The sequence below is a fragment of the Peromyscus californicus genome, unplaced genomic scaffold (assembly GCF_007827085.1).
Source record: "Peromyscus californicus insignis strain IS unplaced genomic scaffold, ASM782708v3 Scaffold_6__1_contigs__length_162567912, whole genome shotgun sequence".
NCBI classification, from domain to species: domain Eukaryota; kingdom Metazoa; phylum Chordata; class Mammalia; order Rodentia; family Cricetidae; genus Peromyscus; species Peromyscus californicus.
Genome location: NW_026294584.1, coordinates 65,656,033 through 65,678,469, shown reverse-complemented (window position 1 = coordinate 65,678,469; position 22,437 = coordinate 65,656,033). Strand labels below are relative to the sequence as shown.

Sequence of the window (22,437 nt, the reverse complement as noted above, 5' to 3'; positions counted from 1 at the left end):
AAAATGCAGCTCTCACCTTCAATTGAGTCCTCAGCAGTAGGTGCTGAGACCGTGTCAACTTTCACATACAGAAAAGACCACCACAGGTCACCAGAGATGCAGTACCATCAGCTACAAGAGCATGCTCTGAAATGCCTTGTTTATAACAATATAAAAGAAATGCATTTTGGGGTTAGTGGAAGTTACTTTTGCCATGGATAAAGCACATACAACAGTCAACTGTAGGGCTGCACACAAAATCCCAGTACTTGGAAAGTCAAAGTCTAATTCAAGGCCATCCTGGGCCACATACTGGCAGTGCAGGGGTGTAGGCACACAACAAAAGAGCAAAAGCATTTTCATGTATCCACATTACCAAGGGCACTTCTGCTAGTGACCTAAGAGTGATGGTTTAAAATGGGCTCGGTGTCTGGGGAAGTAGGCGGCAAGCTTTGACTCTAGGGTGCTTATAATGTAGATCACAGACCTATTAGCACCACCACCACCCCAGCTCTACTTTTTTTCATGGCTCCTTTAAATCTCCAGCATAACAAGAACATACTAAGAGCTGAGTAGTGGCTTTTATATCCCCGAGTTTACCATTTTACATAAAGGGTATTTCAGTGTAAGGTGAAGAACTTTTAATTAAATTGACCTGTATCTGGTACTTACTGGAGGGCAGGCAGGGTAGTCTGTTAACTCCCATTTTATGAAAGTTATGCAGCTTTAAACTTGAGTGCTAAACTTGGCTGATTACTTCCTGCAATATTTCACATTTTAGACATTCAATCTTTCTTACTAATTTGCTTTCTCAGTTTGGGACCCATCAAATCTCACAATGGGCTTTCAAGCCATTGTCTCTGGGCTGAGTGAGGACTGCTCATTACCTTAATTCCTCTGCTTGTACTCAGCTGACAGTTCATCTGTTAACCAGGCCTCCTGAGGCTGGCTATTATACTTCCATATATAAAAACACTGCTTCCTTTAAATGGATTAAGGGAGGTAATAGATGATGTGATTGTATGATGTGAAGACAAAGAAACAATCAAGTTTTCAGTTAAAGGTACTTCCAAGACCACCAATTATCTTGCCTAATAAGACAACAGTGGAATTTCTAGTAACTTAATAAAATGGTGAGACTACCTTTAATTTAAAATCCCCTCTTACTTAGACAAAATCTAAATATCAATGCTTATTTAAAAGTCACCCAAATGGGCCACAATTCTAGGTTTGACAGGCACATTAAGACACCCTTTGAAGACTGAACAGGAAGGCTGTGGGCATAGCTTAGTGGTAGAGGAAATGATCAGCATCATGAGACCCTGGGTTCCACGCCCAGCAGTATAATAAAAAGACAGCACAAGGAAGCTCTCCTTGTAGGTTATTTCCCTCTGGCACTTCTGAGGGTCAGCTGTGACATCACAGCTGCTCCTCCAACAGGGAAGAGCCTGTGACTTATCTAAGGCCACTTAGCCAAGAAGAAAACTGAGGACTCCAATCAAGGTCTTATGACTCCAGCCCAGCTGTTCATGATTACTTACGGTCTAGTTACACCCTTGGCTTTTTCCTCCAGTAAGCTTGCATAAATTAGCACCTAAAACTTTTTTTTTGTTGTTGTTTTTGAGACAGGGTTTCTCTGTGTAGCTTTGGAGCCTGTCTTGGATCTCACTCTGTAGCCCAGGCTGGCCTCGAACTCACAGAGATCTGCCTGCTCTGCCTCCCGAGTGCTGGGATTAAAGGCGTGTGCCACCACCGCCCGGCAGCACCTAAAACCTTAAGTTCATTAGTGTACTAACAAACAGACATACTGCTCAAACTAAAGGGAATACTCTGGGAATAGAACTGCTATTTTACAGAGGAAGAGTAGTGGCACATGGCACAGAGGGTAGTAGTTTCTATCTACTTCTGCAGAAGTCCCTTAAATCTGTACTTCCGTATTCTTCTTATCAGATCCTTGGTTAGCAATTTCTATATTACCATTTATCACTTCTTAACTCAGTGGAAAATTCTATGCCACCATCAGCTGCCTCAGGGAGAACCTCACAGTACTAATCAAGTGTGCCAACTAGTTTTTATATCAGCTTGACACACACAGCACAGCTAGAAGGTACAATTTAGAGAGGGAAGGACTGCCAGGCAGGGCATGCTGTCCCTGCAAAGATGTTGAGAACAGGAGTGAGGCGGAACGCTTGAGCTGCTGTGGCTGCCAAGCCCCCACCAAAAGTCTTTCCCAACTGCGGACAGTGCCATGGTGACGGCGGTAGGAGGAACACCACCCCACTGACGGGAGGAAATGAGCCCTAACTCACCTGTGCCTCCCCCAGGTCATTGTTCACAACGGTAAAGTTCAGTCCCAGCTCCTCCACATCTTCTTCGTAGCTCTTGAGGAAAAGCAGGTTCTTGTAGACTTCAGGATCTAATGAGGCCAGATGGTGGATATCCACATCTGCACTGGTTCCCAGTAGCTTAGACAGGAAAAAGCCAGCAAAGGGTAGCTCCACCAGCATGTTTTCATACAGAGCCTTCAGACAGACCAGAGGGCAGACAGGGATTAACATTCAACATTATTCTCATGCTTCCTATAACCAGAACTTAGGCTGATTCAACAGTGACAGAGGTCCTGAGAAGTAGATTCTGTCTCCATGATAATGAGACAATCATAAGTGAGGCCAATGCATTTACATGTGTCAGGCCAGTGCTGAAACCTGAGTGCTAATACCAAATGGGACTTCTAAGAGCCAAGTCCTTTATGCCACAATAAATAGGTCAGTAAATATTTTCCATAAAGAGCCAGACATGAGCGCTCTAGGGTTGGTAGTATGTTAGGCACCAAATGACCACAAACAGGAAACTCAAACACAGCAGAGTACTGTCTCACAACTCTACAGATGGATCCTTCAAGCTCCTGGCAGCTCTGGACACCCTTACCACCCATGGCTTCAGCAGCATCTCTCTACTTCCTGCCTCTGCACCTGCTGTCTTCACTGTGTGTCTTCTTTGTGTTACATCTTTCCTTTATCTTTGAAAGATACTGGTCATTGGATTTTGGGACCTCTTCTAATTCAGCATGACTTCAAATTTTAACTTGACTATGTATTTCCAAATGAGGGCACATTCACAGACAAGGTGTACTAAAGCTTGAATACAGCTCTTTGGAGGTTACAGACCTGGTCACATCAGCCATAGCTGCTCACTCTATTTCTATAGTTCAGAAGACTGCTGTTCTTCCAGAGGACCTGAGATCAATTCCCAACACCCACATCAGATGGCTCACAACTACCTGTAACTCTGGCTCCAGAAGATCTAATATACTCTTCTGGTCTCTGTGAGCTTTTGAATACATATGGCATATGTTCACACAGATACACACATATACATACACACCCCTAAAAAAGAAAAAAAGAGAAATAAGAAATATGTCTTCGCTGCTTTCCACTGGGGTATAATTGATAGACAAACCTTGCATGACTATTTGATAAATTTCTTACTTGGTTATACCTAAGTAACTTCAGGGAACCCCCTCCACAGATCTACCCTTAGTCTGCTCTCTCCTACAGTAAGTTTCACCAAATCTAAGACTTCCTGTAAGATAGCACATATCAGGTTTTGGAGATTCTTTCATTTACTGAGGTGTGATAGGTTCACCTATTTACTTGGTGAGGGACATATGTGGTGTTTTCATTTCTGAACTTTCATGAACATATACTTAGGTGTTGCTCGAATCTTAGATAGTCTTTTAATAAAAAACCTAGAGCCAGGTACCAGGGTGTAAGCTGAAAGATCAGTCAACCACTAGTTCTTACCTCTACAACTTCCTCAGCCTAAAGAGAGTGAGTTCCTGTTTCTTCACGCTTTATATACCTTTCTCTGCCCTGCCATATTACTTCCCAGGATTAAAGGTGTGTGCCACCACTGCCTGGCTCTATTTCTCCCTTAGACTGGATCAATCTCATGTAGCCCAGTGTGGCCTTGAACTCAGAGAGATCTAGACAGATCTCTGCCTCCCAAGTGCTAGGATTAAAGGCGTGCACCACACCGTCTCCCAGCCTACTCTTCAACACTTGTAAAAACTCAAGTATCACATTGAGCAGGCCATGACCGACTCATTTCCCCAAGACCTAACGTGCTAAGAAGCTGACTCCTGTCAAGCGGTGATGGCACACGCCTTTAATCCCAGCACTTGGGAGGCAGAGGGAGGTGGATCTCTGTGAATTCGAGGCCAGCCTGGGATAGAGAGTGAGTTCCAGGAAAGATGCCAAAGCTACACAGAGAAACCCTGTTTTGAAAAAACAAAAACCAAAACAAAAAAAAAAAAACCCAAAAACCAAAAACAAAGAAGAAACTGACTCCTATGGAGTCACAGAAATCTGAGTTCCTTCACAAGTGCTTTTTCTATTGGGATATGTCTAACCCAGAGATCAGTGTTCATGGTGAGTCTGTGCTTTTTTTTTTTTTTTTTTTCGTTTTTCGAGACAGGGTTTCTCTGTGTAGCTTTGCGCCTTTCCTGGGACTCGCTTGGTAGCCCAGGCTGGCCTCGAACTCACAGAGATCTACCTGGCTCTGCCTCCCGAGTGCTAGGATTAAAGGCGTGCACCACCACCGCCCGGCGAGTCTGTGCTTTTTCCCCACCTCCCAGGGCAGCTGCATGTCCAGACAATGCCGAAATAAAAAGCAATTTCCAGGGGTTGGGGATTTAGCTCAGTGGTAGAGCGCTTGCCTAACAAGTGCAAGGCCCTGGGTTCAGTCCTCAGCTGGGGGGGGGGGGGGGGGGGGGGGGGGGGGACGGGGACAAAAATAAAGAACAATTTCCTCCATGGGCAATTATGCTCTACAGCAATCCCTTACCCAGCTCTCTTAGCCAAGGGGCCATCACCAGCCACATCACACACTTCATATGAGACCCAATGGTAAGACATTAAGAGGTAAGTCATCCTGCACCCACTCTTCAGTTCCCCATATAGCCACAGCCCTCATATTCCTGTTTCATACTGTGCTCTATCATGTCATTAGCTCTCAAACATACATTGTGAAGCCTAGATACAGAGTGTGCTCAGATATTGGGAAAGGATCACAATTTGAAAACTCACCAGCTCAGAGGATTGAAAGACACTAGAAAATGGTTGGAAACATCTCTCCCAAAGTAAACAGTTTGAATGCCACCGGTGTTTTGCTTCAGAAGGCTACTACCAGACAGTCTAAAATGCACCTCTCCAGAGGTGAGGTCTTCCCTAGGAAGACCTTGTCAACCTTAGCTATGGAAAACAAGGTGCATGCCCTTGTGATATATAGCCAATCTGAAGATGAATCATTTCCCAATCAATTTTTAAAAAGTTGACAACACAGAACACGAGAGAATGAATAATAAAACTCCAACTACCCACATAGTATTTACTGATAATATAAAGTTGTTCCAAAAAGTCACAGCTTACTCAAGTTAAGAACGGTTAATACATGGGCAGTGGTGGGACACACCTTTAATCTTAGCACTTGGAGACAGAGACAGGTGGATCTCTGAGTTTGAGGCCAGCCTGGTCTACAGAGCGAGTGCCAGGACAGCCAGGGCTACACAGAGAAACCCTGTCAAAGAAAAGAAAAAAGAAAAACAAAAACAACAACAAACAACCCAACAGAATCTTTTTGAGTTCAAGGCCAATCTGGCCTACATAGTGAGTTCCAGGACAGACAGAGCCACATAGTGAGACCCTGTCTCAAACAAACAAACAACAACAAAAACAAACAAAAAACCCAACCAACCAACCAACAAAAAAATGGTTAATACAATTAACCCGGAGTACTTATAAGCACCACTACTTCTAAATGAAAGATGAGTTCAAAGCCAAAGAGAGCATTCTGCATAAAGCTGCATGATTGATCCCAGGTGTTGAGAAAAAGTCCTCATTTACACAGTGGACTTTGAAAGTAAGCTAGAATGTAAATCATTGGATGTTCAATATGGAAGGTCATTGTTTGCCATTTCTCCATTAGTAACAATAAACCAGAGAAATTCGTTAAATATATCAGGGCTACCTGAATTTTAAGCAGAAATCCCACTGTGACTCATAAAATGTAAATGCATAGGTATAATTTTTTACATAAGGCAGGTTTAAACCTTTAGAGCATTTAATATACAAGCACTAATAAATGATAGCACTGAAAACTATGACTGCATCAGCTAAATGGATTATAAATTAAATTTCCATAATGTATGCAACTGAGATACAAATGTAAGCATAAATCAAGGTATTTTCTAAATACAGGTTAGTTATACTACTCTAAAACTGTCTATTTTTTATGCAAAATAATCCACTTAGCATTTTCCAGCCCATTGCACCACACTTGTTCCTAGAAACGTATCAATAACTACCTGTCACAGGAAAAAAAAAGATAGGTATACAGAAAACCCTGTGCTGTGTTTTCCAGCTATCTGTCTTTTATGAGTGTTTATAGCCAGAAATTGTGCCAAAACGGTTTGAAATGAAAAGGATTAATTATAGTAGAAGCCTTTTAATATAAGTGAGTGCAGTCTCAATGTAATTAATGCAAATTGTGGCTCTATCAGGAGAAAAAATGTGAGCCATAGCACAGGCCACTTCTGTTTGCTGCCAAATAACTTTGGTAATTTACTACATTAAGAATCAATAAAAAAATAATGCTTTTCAAATGCATCTCTATCAATCTTCAGGTAGTTCTAAAGTGAACATTTATAACTTAATCTAAAAACTATAGGAGATGATGTCTTGCTTTAAAGTCATCTTAAATGAGCAAGCAGATAATAATTTTAATTACTTCCAATTATGCTAACCACATAGCTTGAAAAACAAAACAGAGCTCTGAGTTAAGTATGTATGCACAGAGTAACACACCCTAGAACTGAGCTTTGGAAGTAGGAACTAGACTGGCCAGCCCATGAGGATCTGGAGCCATAAGCTCCTACTCTGTAGGACATACACCTTGTCTCTGACATAGGGGCCCAAGTCGAACCAATAGCAACATCCATTAAAACACTTACTAGTTGCCAACTATGTCAGACAACATTTTACAGCCAGGGCTACTTCTATGAGCTTGGTTGTAAAACCACTTGTCCTTTTTTGACCCTTTCACGTTACCTACAATTGTGCATGCTATCAAGACTCATTTAAGGCGGCGGTGGTGGCACGCACCATTGATCCCAGCACTCGGGAGGCAGAGGTAGGTGGATCTCTGTTGAGTCCCAGGCCAGTCTGGTCTACAGAGAGAGTTCCAGGACAGACAAGGTTACACAAAGAAACCCTGTCTCGAAAAACAAAAAACAAAATAAAACAACGATGAAAAGATTCATTTAAAATCTTTGGTTTTTTAGGGTTGGGGATTTAGCTCAGTGGTAGAGCGCTTGCCTAAGGCCCTGGGTTCAGTCCTCAGCTCTGAAAACAAACAAACAAACAAACAAACAAACAAAACAAACAAACTTTGGTTTTCAGTCATAGCCAACTCCTGTAGCATTTAGGCCCACACAGTTACCTGACACTAAATTAGAGCTGGGACTGGGTCCCCAGCCATGTCTAATCCACCAGAGTCCTGCTTTATTGCCTGTAGGAATGTTAGCTTCAACGAGTGCAATAGCTCAGTAGTGACCCAGCGGACGTGTAACTAGAGAAGCAACTGAACACAGCCTGGCTGTTCTGTTACTCAAACAGAACAGTTTGAGATCTTTACTGATATTCTTAGAAGTACAACTGCTTTAAGTTTTGATTAAATCAATTGATTAAAAAAATTGATCTACTCAGCTCTTGTGTAGATGCATGTATCTAAAGAGTATGGGTTTGTGCATGTGAGTTCAGTACTCTTGGAGGCCAAAAGAGGGCACAAACCTCCCACCTCAATGTAGTTACAGGTGTTTGTCAGCTACCTGATAGGGGTGCTGGTAACTGCAAGAGCAGTAAGCACTCTTAAACCACTGTACACTCTTAACCACTACATTGTTTCTCCAGGCCTGATTTTTTCTTTTGTAGACTGTTCTGGTTTCACATCTAAGGGGACTCTGATGCACATCCAGTGCTGGTTGTTGTCGTCCCCCCCCCCCCCCCCCCCCCCGACAGAGTTTCTCTGTGTAGCTTTGTGCCTTTCCTGGATCTCGCTCTGTAGACCAGGCTGGCCTTGAATTCAGAGATCTGCCTGCCTCTGCCTCCCAAGTGCTGGGATTAAAGGCGTGCACCACCACTGCCCGGCTAAGTGCTGGTCTTCTTAGCAGCAGACAGCTTGGGCTGCACTGCTCTGTGCCTGCCAAAAAGATACCTGGTGCCTGATGTCTTTTTCACATCTCAAGCCCTGAGGTCAGATCTGAGGCAGTCCCTTTGGCACCGTGCCTTGCAGAGCACATTCTCCTTGTGATGTCTGCACTGGGCCAGGCCCATGGCACCTTGCCAGCACTGTCAGGCCCTCTTTAATTCAAGATTTTCACTCCTGGGCTCAGCATGTAAAAGTGAATCCTATGCAAGCCTGAGAACCCAAGACCCACTTCCAAAACCTGTAGTGGAAAGAACTGACTTTCACAGTTGGCCTCTGACCTCCAAAAGCGCATTGTGGCACATGCCCACCTTCACACTATACATAACAAAAATAACAAGGATGATAAAATGAAATGAAAAAGCAAAAAAACTTTTTACTCCAACAGTCTTGTGACAACCTGTGGTGACTTCAGTGACCCAGATGGCCATGATTTAACATTCTAGCTACTCAGTTCTTGCCACCTTCACTAGTTTACCATGACCACCTGGTCTTTAAGTCTATTCCACCGTGTACTGACTCTCACCCAGAGCTGCTTCACCCTCAGGGTTTGACAGCCCAGGCTAATTAATCCCTGCCCGACTCCCTATCTTATCCTAACGCTGGCCCTTTTTCTCTCTTTCACCTGTTCTTCCCTTCTGGTCTCCACTCACAGACTGATTTCCTTCCTTCCTTCATGTCTTATTTTTTAGCATGTCTAAAGTGTTTTGCCTGAATGTGTGTACCACATGCATGCCTGGTGCTCTTAGGTGTCAGAAGGAGGAGTCAGATCTCCTAGAACTGGAGTTACGAATAGTTGTGAACCACCACGTGGGTGCTGGGAACCAAACCTAGGTCCTCTGCAAGAGCAGTATGTGCTCTTAACTGCTGAATCATCTCTCTAGCCTCCTGATTTCCTTTCTAAACAGTCCAGACTTTAGAATGGGATCTTGTAATCACTATCTGTGCTTTTAATTTGTTTGCACCCAGTTCATTTCTTTTTTTTTTTTTTGTTGGAGCTGAGGACCAAGACCAGGCTGGCCTCGAACTGACAGAGATCCGCCTGCCTCTGCCTCCCTAGTGCTGGGATTAAAGGCGTGTGCCACCACCGCCCGGCTTCTTTAGTTTCTTGACACAGAGTCTCATATAGCCCAGACTGCCTTGAACTCCCAATTCTTCTGCTTCTACCTCTCAAGTGCTTGAGTTATAGGTGATGCCACATTTGGCCCAGCTCACCCTTTCTTGCCTCCCTCTAGTCAGTGGCCACTTTGGCTCACTCTAACTCAGACCTCAGTTAACTGACAACCCATGTTTCTCTGGGGAGTTACTCTCATGGTCAGTCCAGAAGTCCAGAAAATGTTGTGAGGACTAGCAGAATGCAGCTGACAGGCTGGCTAGCTAGCTAGCCAAGGGACATATAGATTTCTATCAAGTCCCAGGTAAAGCTGCTATTCCTGGGTCATCCTTGGAGAATACCAGCCTCTTTCCCATACAGGCTCTATTCACTCATCTTAGTACCCTTTGAAGCATACATCCCACGACTTCACTGAGGTTTTTCTGCTTGTACATGTGAACACACTCTGGAAGAAGCATTGAGAATCATTAGCACCCTGGCTGTCCTTCTGTTTCTTCCAGCCACAGACCTCCAGTCATGCTCCCAAATACCACTTAGCTCTACCTGAACTAAATACACCTCAATGGGATCCTGCAGAGAACACTTTCCTCAAAGCATCAGGTCTGTGCTTCAGGCAGAGAATAAGAGCAGCAGTTTACTTGTCTATGGCTTATGAAAATGTCCTTCATTTTACTGCGTGTTAGTTTGAATGGCCGTAACAGTTCCCAGATGACATTCACAGGTGCAGAGCACAGAATGTGCCTTAGCTGCAGTGATGCTACTGTCTTTGACCATCTGCTAAGGCTTTGCTTCTATTCCAAAATGATGTCCACAATGAGAAGTAATAAGGCCACCTCATCAGTAACATTACATAGTAATTATGCTTCTTTCCCGAGACAGTCTTTATCAGGCTTCTGAGACACTGAACTCTCCTTGTTTTTTCTTTCCTTTGTGGAATTCTGCTGCTCCATGGACCTTGGCTCCCAAGCTCCAACCTCTGTGTGAATCCCCTCTAGCCTGCACCTCAGTCCAGACCTTGTTCTTGAATACAGTGCCTGCCTAAAGTATCTAGGCATGTCTCAGGTATCTAAACTGAGCAACTGGTTATCCTGATCTAACCTTCCCTAGCTTAGCCAATACCACTTCCACCCTTCTGTTCTCCTCTTCCTTTTACCCCTGATTCATCAATAATGTCCTTGCACAAACTCCTTTTTAGCTCTACATTACCAGGGCTGAAATCCACTGTTATCAATCTCTACCGAGACTTCCTATCTGAGTGCTTGCTGTACCTATTTATAACATCAAAGCTAAAGACATTTCAGGTCATGCAATCAAGATTAGGAGTTCCTTACCTGGTCTAACTCACCCCAGAGATTGGCCTCACCTACTTATCACTGCCTTCCAAGCTGATCTTGTTTAAGAACAAAACACATATGCATCTAGTCATGGTCATTAAATTGTTGTTGTTTTTCAAACAGGGTCTCACTATTTAGTCCTGGCTGTTCTGGAACTTGCTTATGTAGATCAGACTAGCCTTCAACTCAGAGATCCACCTGCTTCTGCCTCCCCAGTTTTGGGGTTAAAGGTATGCACAATCATGTCTGGCAGTCACTAAATTTAAATGAGTATTTGTGTAAAAGGCTCTGTCTCAGTTTTAGGAAGCATGTGCTACTACTGTCAAGACCACAAGTCTAAGGAAGATAAGAGCCTTGCTGATGGCAATGGGTGAGGCAGGGAACACCATGTACTAAGCTTAGGGCTCAAAGATGACTGCAGAGGAGAGGAGCTGTGTCATGTGAAGGATGAGGCAAGTAAGGGTCCTAATGTTTATCTCAAGCTTTACAGATTTAAACCTCGGAACCCAGAGAGCATTTTCAAAAGGGACACTAATGACATATAAGAATAAATTCTTTCAGCTTCCAGAAAGGTCAAGATCAACTGCTAACTGTCAACATCACACTTTATGATACATTAACTGCATACTTACTCTACTGAAATGCACAATTATAAAGCATGCTGAAGTTATACAATCTGCTAATTAAAATTTTCAAATATATGACCATGGTATTACCAAATAATCTGATTTATAGGCATTCTGTTCCAATTAAATCAATATTCTGAATCAAGGGGAAAAATTTCAAGTAGGATTCAAATACGATAAAGGATTTGTTCCAATAAATATTCTGAACTTAATTGGCTTAAATGGACTAAGGTGCTTCTGTCTGTAAAAAAGTCCAACATGACATGACCACATCCCAGCCTGTTTACTTATCCCTGTCTAGAGCCTGATTTACAGGCAACAAAGTGCAGCCATGACCCACAGCCCAGGCAGGAACCATCTGCTAATGGAACTTTTAACTGAGAAGTGACCAGTGACGGGAGGTAATTCTTCCTGTGCAAAGCTGCTCTGAAGACCTTTGTGCACTTTATCACAGTAAACAATCACTAACATATGCATTAAGAAAATTTAAATATATTATGACCCAATAAATACCATAATCAATCAATAGATAGTTTTCTTCTCTTGCAGATTTAATGTTCAGGTGCACACTATTAGTGCTGTATGGGTACATTCATCTGGATGCAGACATGCTGATGCAAAGTTAACCACTTACAATCAGATGGTAACCAGATAATTCAGAAACCCCTTAGGAATTCCCATGCAGAAAACTCTGTGGAACTAAATCAGCCACTATCTCAAGGAGGTAGCTTTAAAAATAATTTAATTAATTCACTTCTATATATTTTTTTTTTTTTTGGTTTTTCGAGACAGGGTTTCTCTGTGTAGCTTTGGCACCTTTCCTGGAACTCACTTGGTAGCCCAGGCTGGCCTCGAACTCACAGAGATCCGCCTGGCTCTGCCTCCTGAGTGCTGGGATTAAAGGCGTGCGCCACCACCGCCCGGCTCACTTCTATTTTTATTCTGCAGTCTTGGGGGTTAAACAATGTGTACAAGCACTCTATCACTGAGCTATGGGCCCAGTCCTTGCTTTTTGAGACAAGATCTTGTTCAGGTTGGCCTTGAACTCACAATCTTCTTGCCTTAGCCTCCTAGGTGCTGAAATTAAAGCATGTGCTATCACACTCTAAAATGAATGGGGTTCAGAGTGTGAACATTTCTACACATACCCTCTTTTCTTCCCAACCTCTATTCATCATGATTCTACATTTGGGACAACTCAATTTTAGCTTTCACATACCAGAGTGCGCATGTGGTATTTGTCTTTCTGTGTCTCAACTACTTCACTCACCTTGAACTCACAGAGATCCAAATGCCTCTGCCTCCCAAATGCTGGGATTAAAGGAGTTCCATTTATTTTGCTGAAAATGGCAAGACTTCATTCTTTACATCTGAATGTTATTCCATCATGTACATATACTACAATTTCTTTATCTGTTCCCCTGTTGAGCACCTAGGTAAATTTCACATCTTAGCTATTATGATTAGTGTAGCTATGAATATGGGCAACAAGGGCTTGACATGCTGACTTCATTTTTTCTGGAAATATATTAGGCTTTATAAGATTGAGCTTCCAGATCTAAGGGCTCTACTTATTCTTTGAGAAACTATGCTAGAGCCCATTTACACATCCTCACTAACTAGGCATTAAAATTCTCTTTCTCCTTCTCTCATAAGCATTTCACCCACCCACAGCCCAGGCTAGTGGGAACTTAAAATAATTGCCCTGCATTCCAAATACTGGGATTATAGGCATGAGCCACCATATCTGCCTATGTCTTTTAATAGTAGCTATTCTAACTGGGGAGATGGTATTTTTAAAAAAATTTGCATTTGTCTGACAGATAAAGTACTAGAGTTTTACACATTCACCTTTTATTACATTTATTTATTTAGGGAGGAGGCACACACCATGGCGTGCATATGGAAGTTAGGGGACAATTTATTGGAGTTGGTTTTCTTCTTTTACCATGTTGATTACAAAGATCAAACTCAGGTCATCAGGCTTGGTGATAAGTGTCATTAGTGGGTATGTTGTGTGTACACTATAATGTTACTTTACATTACCAAATATGCTACATCTTTCTTCTACATTTTAAAACCAATAATCAGGCTGGGCATGATGGCTCATGTCTTTGATCCCAGCACTTAGGAGGTAGAAGCAGACAGATCTCTGAGTTTGAGGCCAAGTCTATGGTCTACATAGTGAGCTCCAAGACACCAAGGCTAGGTAGAGGGACCCCGTCTCCAAAAAAAGGAAAAGGCCTGGGGGCATAACTTAAACTGGAAGTGGGCCAGAAGAAGAAGGGAGGGCAGATGAACCACCTCTTCCCTCAGCTATGTGGAGTCCTCAGCTGCCCTTCTACAACTGGCTGGGTACTCTGTATGTATCTTCATTCCTCAAGCTACAAGGACTCCAAACGGGTTTCTGAGTAAGAGGTTGGTGTAAACTCTTTCCTGTATCATACTAATTAGAACTGAGTAGTTAAGAGCCTGAAGGCAGGGATAGAGAGATGGCTCAGTGATAAAGAGAAGCATGCTGTTTTTACAGAGGACCTGAGTTCAGTTCACAGTCCCCATGTCAATCAGCTCACAACTGTCTGTAACTCCAGCTTCCAAGGGATCCAATGCCTCTGGCCTCCAAGGGCACCTGCACTCACATACATATATCCATACAGAGACACATAATTAAAAATAAAAATAAATCTTGAAAAAAATATTGAGCCTGGTAGCAGAGATCCATTGTATATACCTCAGATGCACCATGCCTTCCACTACAAAACTGCATATGTCCCTTGGGATCAAATTAAAGCTCAAATACACACTCATTTAGGACACAATAGGCATGAATTTTAGCTCCTAATTTTTCTTGGAACAGCCTGCTAGACACATTCTTCCATAATCAGTAGTAACCAACATTTTTACTTAAAATGCAAATAAGCAAACAAAATAAACATAATCTAGAAATATATGCTTGCATGTAAAAGCTCCACATTTAAAAACATTAGTAAGGGGTTGGGGATTTAGCTCAGTGGTAGAGCGCTTGCCTGGCAAGCGCAAGACCCTGGGTTTGGTCCTCAGTTCTGAAAAAATAAATAAATAATAATAAAAAAAATTAGTACCCAGTAAATATTACAACTACATTTTGTTGGTTACTTATGGGAAGCAATTACAATGCAGATCCCCCAGGGCCCACTGTACCCTTATCTTGTTTATGGCTTGAATGAGAGGGAACACTTTGCACATTTCACCACTAAACCTTAAGTCTGCATTCAGTTCTATATTCCCCTTTCATGTAACATGTCTAGACCACATTGAACAAATTGAACAAATTGAAAATCGTTACTTTTGGGGCTGGGGTGACGGCTAAGTAGGTGGAGTGCACGCCATGCAAACAGAAGGAGTTCCCTTCCTAGCATACACAGTAACAAAACTGAATCACAAACAGCCAGGCATGGCAGCATGCATCTATCTCCAGTGCTGGGGAGGCGGGGAAGCTGAGGCTTGGTGGTCAGTTAACAGAACCAACTAGCTCTAGGTTCAGCTAGAGACCCTATCTCAAAGAATAAGGAAGATAGGCAGCACATGAGGAAGACACCCAATGTCAAACTATGGCCATGTACACACAGAAATCAAACAAAAATAAATATAGGTAGCTACTAGAAATACTGTAGTTGCTATATAAATAAATACTAGCTAGGTATCACCAAAATGACTTTTAACAATTTTGAATAATAATAATCAATGAAATTTAGACCACAATTCTATAAAAACAGTGAAATGACATCTTTTGTTTTGAGCCTTATTTTTATATAAAGTTTACCTTTCCAAGCATTCTGCCAAGGAAGTAGTAATGCCTTGCAAAAGAATCTCCCACAAGCATCTGAGCAGCTGGGTTGGGGTAGAGAAGCCCTTCATTAGTAGTTTTAAAGAACCCCTGGTTGGGGTTAAATCCGGATTTCAGTAGTTCATTTAAAAACTCTCTGAAAATACCACCACCATCGATGCCAGCTTCATCCAGGCCATGGGCATTGAGCAAGTGCACACGAATCCGTTTTTTCAAATCAGGTTCTGTTTAAAAAACAAAAAAACAAAACAAAAAACCAGCAATAAAATAAACAGTATTATAGGAAGCATTATGCAAAGGCACCGAGATTATCAATCAGGGGCATTTAACATTTATGGTTCAACAAAGCAGCAATACTAAAGAGACAATGACATCAAAGTTACTTAAAATGCAAATCAACAAAATACACATAACCTAGAAATACCAATTTTTATGAAGAAAGTCCCATTAAAAATATTGGCAACCAATAAAACTGATGGGAATTTTCCCAGGGTCTACAAGGAAAGCCTTTTTCTGTAGATATATCGCACAGGAGATGGTTGGTTAGTGGGCCAGTGGGAGAAAGATTCTAAGTCAGAACAACCTACTATCTTTGAAGAGGAAAGTTAGGCAACTGAACTAGATGCCCATGGTGGGCAGGGGGAAAAGATTTTTTTCTAAAGAGATATAGGTTTGTGGTGACAAGACTAATAGGTAATAGTGAATAGTCCTAACAACCCTGTCATAGAGCTCATCACTGAAATGACTCACAAAGCAGTTCCAATCAAAGACAAGCCTGAATACAAGCTAAAGATATTGTCCTTTTTTCTCTGTGTAGCTCTGGAGCCTGTCCTGGAACTCGCTCTGTAGACCAGGCTGGCCCACTAACAGATCTGCCTGCCTCTGCCTCTGCCTCCCAAGTGCTAGGATTAAAGGCATGTGCCACCACTGCCCGGGTTTAAGATACTGTCTTACTTATCTGAACAGTCTGCCCACCTTTGCTGGGATTTAGTCCCCACAAGGACACAGTGCACACTAGGCAGCTCTGTGAAACCCAAGTGTGTTTATGGCTCTGACAGCTGAAACATGCACTTCATGAAGTCTGCAGGCAACAGTGGCCTTGAGAGATTCTCTAAGGAGTGAACTGGTTTGTGACACAGGAGACTGTAAGTTGTGTTAAGGATGTTTCTGTCATACAAGAGGATCATACTCTGAGATGACAAGTGTCTCTTTTCCAAAGAACTAAATTTCATGTCACTACTTCTGTGTTGAAAGTTTTTAATTTAAAAAAAAAAAAAAAGTATTTGTTGCTGGGTGTGGTGACATATGTCTTTAATCCCAGAACTCAGGAGGCAGAGGTAGAATGATCTCAATGAGTTCAAGGCTAGCCTGGTCTACATAGAGTTCCTAGACAGCCAAGGCTATATAAAGAGACCATATCTCAAAAACACAAAACAAACAAACAAAAAAATTATTTGTTAAGTTTCAGGAAACCTCATTTCCCCAGATCAAAATGTCTGAAAAACAAGCTGAACATGGTGATACATGCCTTTAATTCCAGCACTCAGGAGGCAGAGGTTAGATATAGCCCCATACCCCAAGTGTCAACTTTTCCCAAACATTCTGGTTTCAGTTCCACCTCTTCAGAAAGTCCTCCAGCCTTCCTGCCAAGATAACCATTCACACTTCTCATGTTGTCCTATCTAATTATATTTTTTTCCAGGGTTCAGCTATAACTGCCTGAACATCTGCTGAGTGCATTTAGCAAAGGATACATCTGGTAAATGGGAGAGACAAGCATGGAATTGGATAATAAAGTACGAATGAGGGCTGACTTATGAGCTGCTATAGGATTCCAAAGAAGAGACACTTAGGTTTTGGAGAGCATGCTTCTCTAGACTCTAGGTACCTAAATCTCCCTAATACACAGTATGTGGAAACAAATCCTGAGGCAAGAGAAACCTATCCTGGTGCGGATTTCACAGTCTGACCTCAGACCTAAACTGAAACAGTTCAACACACAAGGCTTGAGAGAGCATTGCATTGCTCAAATGACAAATATAAGTTATGCAAAAAACACATCTCCAGCTGGCACCAGTTTTCTTCTACTATCACCATATTGACAACATTTACTCTTCAACTGGGCAGTGAAAATTATTACAAGCTGAAGGCTTAGTTTTCCTTAGAAAAATTAAATAGCTCCCTCAAAGAGAAGCAACTATGATTTCTCATCAAACTCTCTACCATGGACCGAAGGTGACAGAGCTTTTATTCTGAGTACATTGTACTGATCGAACACTGATTGTATGCAGAAACACAGGCATGATATACTAGAGTTTAAATTGTTCCTATTACAGCATTTAACACTGACTGTCAAGTATTAAAACAAGATAAAACATGTATCACTGGCCTTCAGATTGCTGAAGTGCAATTTTCTTTACAGTATTGTTACTGAAGCACTTCTTGAAAAAATACAGATTCAGCATTTATTTAATATAGTGAGACTTACAATTGGTCACACATTTATATAAAAATTACAGAATGTAAAGCAATTATTGCAGCACTCAGGAAGCTGAAGCAGGAGGATTATGAATCCCAAGACAAGCCTGACTACATAGGGAGATCCTGTCTCAAGAACAACAAAACAAATATAATGAAATGAGTGCCACCTGCAGTTTGGAATTATAGGCAGCAATATGAACAAGATACAATACATAACATGGTAATGAGGGCAAGGGGTTGTCTTTAACAAAAATTGGTAATCTAAAATGCTTGTGGGGTACCTATCAATTTTAGTAATATTATTTGGTAGTTCACATTTACTAAATTTTATCTACATTTCAGTTTTAAAAAGATATACAGAGGGGTGGGAGTCCAGCCCAGTGGTAAAACACTTACTTGGGTTCCCTCCTTATTACAAAATGAACAAACAAACAAATAAACAACGTCATAATAAAACAAATTATGAACAGGAAAAAAAAAATCTTCCTCCCAGGGAACTAGGCTCTCACTCATGCTAGTCTGTTAGTCAAGTAGTCTACTACTGATTATATATATATAATTATATATATATTCTAAGATTAGCATACTGCTTTATGTGCTTTGTACAAAGTCCATGTGGAGGCTGGGGAACAACTTTTAGGAGTCTGTTATCTCTTTCTATCATTCAGGTCCCAGATCAAACTCAGGTCATAATTCTCTTTGGTTTTTTGAGACAGAGTTTCTCTGTGTAGATTTTGGAGCCGATATATATATATATATCTCCATCCCTATGCAGCCCTGGCTCCTAGTGCTAGGGTTAAAGGCATGTACCATCACACCCTGCACCAGCTCAACAGAATTATTTTTTACTATTTTCTTTATCTGTTTTTTTGAGAGAGGGTCTCACTATATACTCCTGGCTGTCCTGGAACTCAATATGTAGACCAGAGTGACCTCAAACTCACAGAGGTCCACCTGCCTCTCCTCTCCAGTACTAGTACCAGGGTTAAGGGTGTGCATCACTATGCCCAGCAACAATTTTTTCTACAGTAATTCCCCACTTCCCCCTGATAAATGCAGGCACACAGAGAACACTATATATACAGTGTACACACACACATACACACATACCATTTTCTGGAGAAAGTTTGTCATAAGCATCTTCATAAATATAATTTCTTCTTATTGTGACATTGATCCCATCCAGAAATGGTCCATCTCCTTGAACTTCCTGTTTATCTGCATAAATCAACCTTTGAAAGATCTAACAAAAAGGTAAAGTTGTTAAGGTTATTAGAAACAACAGATTTGCTGTTATAAGCACAAACAATCTAAACAAAACTGTTACACGTTTTAACTTTGTATCTCTATAAATTCTAGCATCAGTTTTTATATATACAAGGTAGCAAATATTAACTTTTTCAAGAAATGAATATCTCTAAAGCTGTTTCCCCTGCATTTACAGTCTTTTGAAAGACCCATGCCACGGTATGTATTCATTTATTGAGTACTTCTTAAAATTCAGACAGACAGGGGTATTAAGATGATCCAGTGGGTAATACACTTTCTGTTATGAGTTATGACCTGCTGGGTGGTGGTGGCGCACACCTTTAATCCCAGCACTTGGGAGGCAGAGCCAGGTGGATCTCTGTGAGTTCGAGGCCAGCCTGGTCTACAGAGCGAGTTCCAGGATAGGCTCCAAAATCTACACAGAGAAACTCTGTCTCAAAAAAAACAAAAAGAGTTATGACCTGAGTTTGATCTGGGACCTGAATGATAGAAAGAGATAACAGACTCCTAAAAGTTGTTCCCCAGCCTCCACATGGACTCTGTACAAAGCACATAAAGCAGTATGCTAATCTTAGAATATTTTCCCCAAGAATAAAATTCAAATGTCTATGATGCCCAAACACCAGTAGAGGGAGCTCAGGAGTTGGATGCTATGGTATGTTGGCATTTTTATGAACACTTGGGGCAGCAGTTCTCAACCTGTGGAGTCATGACACGTTTGGCAAACCTATACCACCAAAAACATTTACATTAAGATTCATAACAGTAGCAAAATTATAGTTATGAAGTAGCAACGAAAATAATTTTATGGTTGAGGGTCACCACAACATGAGGACCTGTATTAAAGGGTCACTGACCGAGCCTCTAGGTTGGTCAGTCCATTTTTTTTTTTTGCTTATCCTGGACATAAAAATGTAGGCCTGAGAAATATCAAGGACCTAGCAATTTCTAGAAAATTTCTAATATAAAAAAAGTCAAAGCCGGGTGGTGGTGGCGCACACCTTTAATCCCAGCACTCGGGAGGCAGAGTCAGGCGGATCTCTGTGAGTTTGAGGCCAGCCTGGTCTGCAGAGGGAAACAGAAACTCTTGTCTTGAAAACAAACAAACAAACAGTCCAAATTAAATTGGAAACATATATGCAATCTTTTATACATTTGTCAAAATCATCTGGCAAGGAGCTTATTTTTTCAAAGCAGTGATGGTCATAGTAACTTTTAAACGAAGGTACACAAAAAAATTGGCATTTTTAGTAACGATGTAAACTTTTGACAATTTAAACAACCTTCTGTAGCCCAACTATCAGAAATCTCTAGTCTAACAAGCTGCTCAGCTAACTACAAGAAGTATCTGGCTGAATTTGAAGTATGAACTTGGAGATTTTTACTTGCGGTGTTAACTTTTTAACTGTGGTAAGTTAGCATCACAGGGTCAGAATGGCATACCTTCACTCGCTCCTCAAATGGAACCACAAAAGGCAGTTCTGTCAGAATGGCAAGCTGTCGCTCCTCAGACACAGACAGGGGTGGGGACTCCAGACCCACTGCAATACATGTTAAACTCATTAGGCCCCTTGTGTTTTCCTTTCCATTCACTGCCAGCTACTAAAGTAAGGATTTATAAAATCATTTTAAGACTCTAAAACAACCTAGTGATTCCATCTCTTTCTAGTTCCAAGAACACACCCTGCAGGCCCAATCTGAAATCTCTGAGGTTCTTCCAGCCAGGTGAGTGACACAGGCACCATCTCCATCTGTCTGCTCACCCTACAAACACAGCAGCACTCATGTGTAGATGTAACCAACCGTCTTATTAAATAAAAAACACAGAGCCGATTCAGAGAAGAAAGCCAAGAGGTCAGAGCTAAGAGCCTCACCCTTCCTGCTTCAGTGATCCTCTTCAGTCAAGAGAGCTCTCCGAAAAGGGCCTACTTCCTGTGTGTATATCTTTATATAGTCTAGCTGTTCTGCCTTCTCATTGGTTATAAACCCAAACACGTGACTGCCTCGTCACTGCCTGTATGTACAGGCCTCCAGGTCCTCTATGGTATTGAGATTAAAGGCGTGCGCCCCCGCCGCCACGCACTTGCTATGGCTCTAATAGCTCTGACCCCTGGGCAACTTTATTTATTAACATACAATTAAAATCACATTTCAGTACAAGTAAAATACCACCACACTCATGGAGTGAGGCTCGGGATGCCAGTGCTAAAGTGGGAGGTCCCTGTATCAGTGGGCCTGTACCGGTACTTCACTAGGAAACTTAGAACCTGCCTGCTCTTTCCCAACAGTGAGAAAACAGCCTGGCACAATGAAAATCTTTCAAACTCATTTGAATGAGAATAAAAATGTGGATAACTTTTAACTTGGGAGGCAGAGGCGTCTCTGAGTTGGAGGTAAGTCTAGTCTACATAGTGAGTTCCAGGACAGCCATGACTACAAAGAGAGACCTTGTTTCCAAAAAAAAGACAAACAGAAAAAAATTATATCTATAACATATTTTAAAGCCTACAAATGCAAAAAAAAAAAAAAAAAAAAAAAAAAAAAAACCAAAATAACAACAACAAAAAACCACCAAACACCTGAAAATACACTCAATACCATTAGCCAGTTGGGAAATGAAGATTAAAATCACAATGAGATACCACTGTATTACTCACTTACTCTTTGGTGGAGCTAAGAATGAAATGTAGGGTTTGATCCAGGTTAAGCAAGTGTTCTACCATTGTGCTACATCTCTAGTCTAACACGTGCTTTTAAATGGCTAATTTTAATTTCTTTAAAAAAAAGTTGACAATTTCACACATGTATACAATATATGGTGATTATATTCATAGCCCATTATCCTCTCCTATCCTCCTCCCACTCCTGCTGACCACTTTCCTCACAACTAGTCTCCCAATTCTCATCTTTTCTGGAGCATGGGCAACCTATCACGGGCTATGTTACTAAAGAAAATGACTCCCACTCTCTTACCAAACATTAAGTGCTAACAGCTCCTCGGGAAGTTGTGAAGCCCCATGAGTTCCTCTCATCAATGCCAGTATGCTGAAGGGCCAGGCAAGCACAGCTACTATTCATTACTGAAATGGCCAGCCATACCCGTAAGATAATGGTCTTTTTAAAATGACAATCCCAGGAGGACATGGTGGAGTACATCTTTAATCCCAGTATTTGGGAGATCTCTTGACCAGCTAAGGCTACATAGTGAGACTCTGTGTCAAAGAAGCAAAAACCAACCAACCAAAACAAAACATGACAATCCCAAGTACTGACTGGGATGACAGAGTACCTGTGCATAAATCATACATCTCTGGTCTGAATGTAAGGTCATATAGTTACTTCAGAAAACAGTTCTGCAGTTTCTTATTAAGTTAAGCACATGCTTGCAGTGATTTTGGATTCTTCCAGTATTTATGTTCACACAAATACTTGTACAGTGATAATAGTAGTTACATTCATAACCACCAAACTGGCAAAATAACAAAATATCTTCTTTATGGCATAACTACTCAATGAAATTCTGTGGAGTGATCAAAAGAAACAGCT

General features: G+C 41.5%; 1 protein-coding gene across 2 annotated transcripts in view; it reads right to left on the bottom strand.

Moving 5' to 3' along the window:
* Positions 1–22,437, bottom strand: part of Ube3c (ubiquitin protein ligase E3C) — a 110,003-nt gene that overhangs the window by 23,607 nt on the left and 63,959 nt on the right. For both annotated transcript variants that reach the window (XM_052719050.1, XM_052719051.1), the window contains exons 16-19: positions 20,335–20,432; positions 18,733–18,865; positions 15,118–15,365; positions 2,289–2,501 (exon numbers count right to left, since the gene is read on the bottom strand). In XM_052719050.1, coding sequence (XP_052575010.1) covers positions 2,289–2,501; positions 15,118–15,365; positions 18,733–18,865; positions 20,335–20,432 — 692 coding nt within the window. The remainder of the gene's footprint in view (positions 1–2,288; positions 2,502–15,117; positions 15,366–18,732; positions 18,866–20,334; positions 20,433–22,437) is intronic.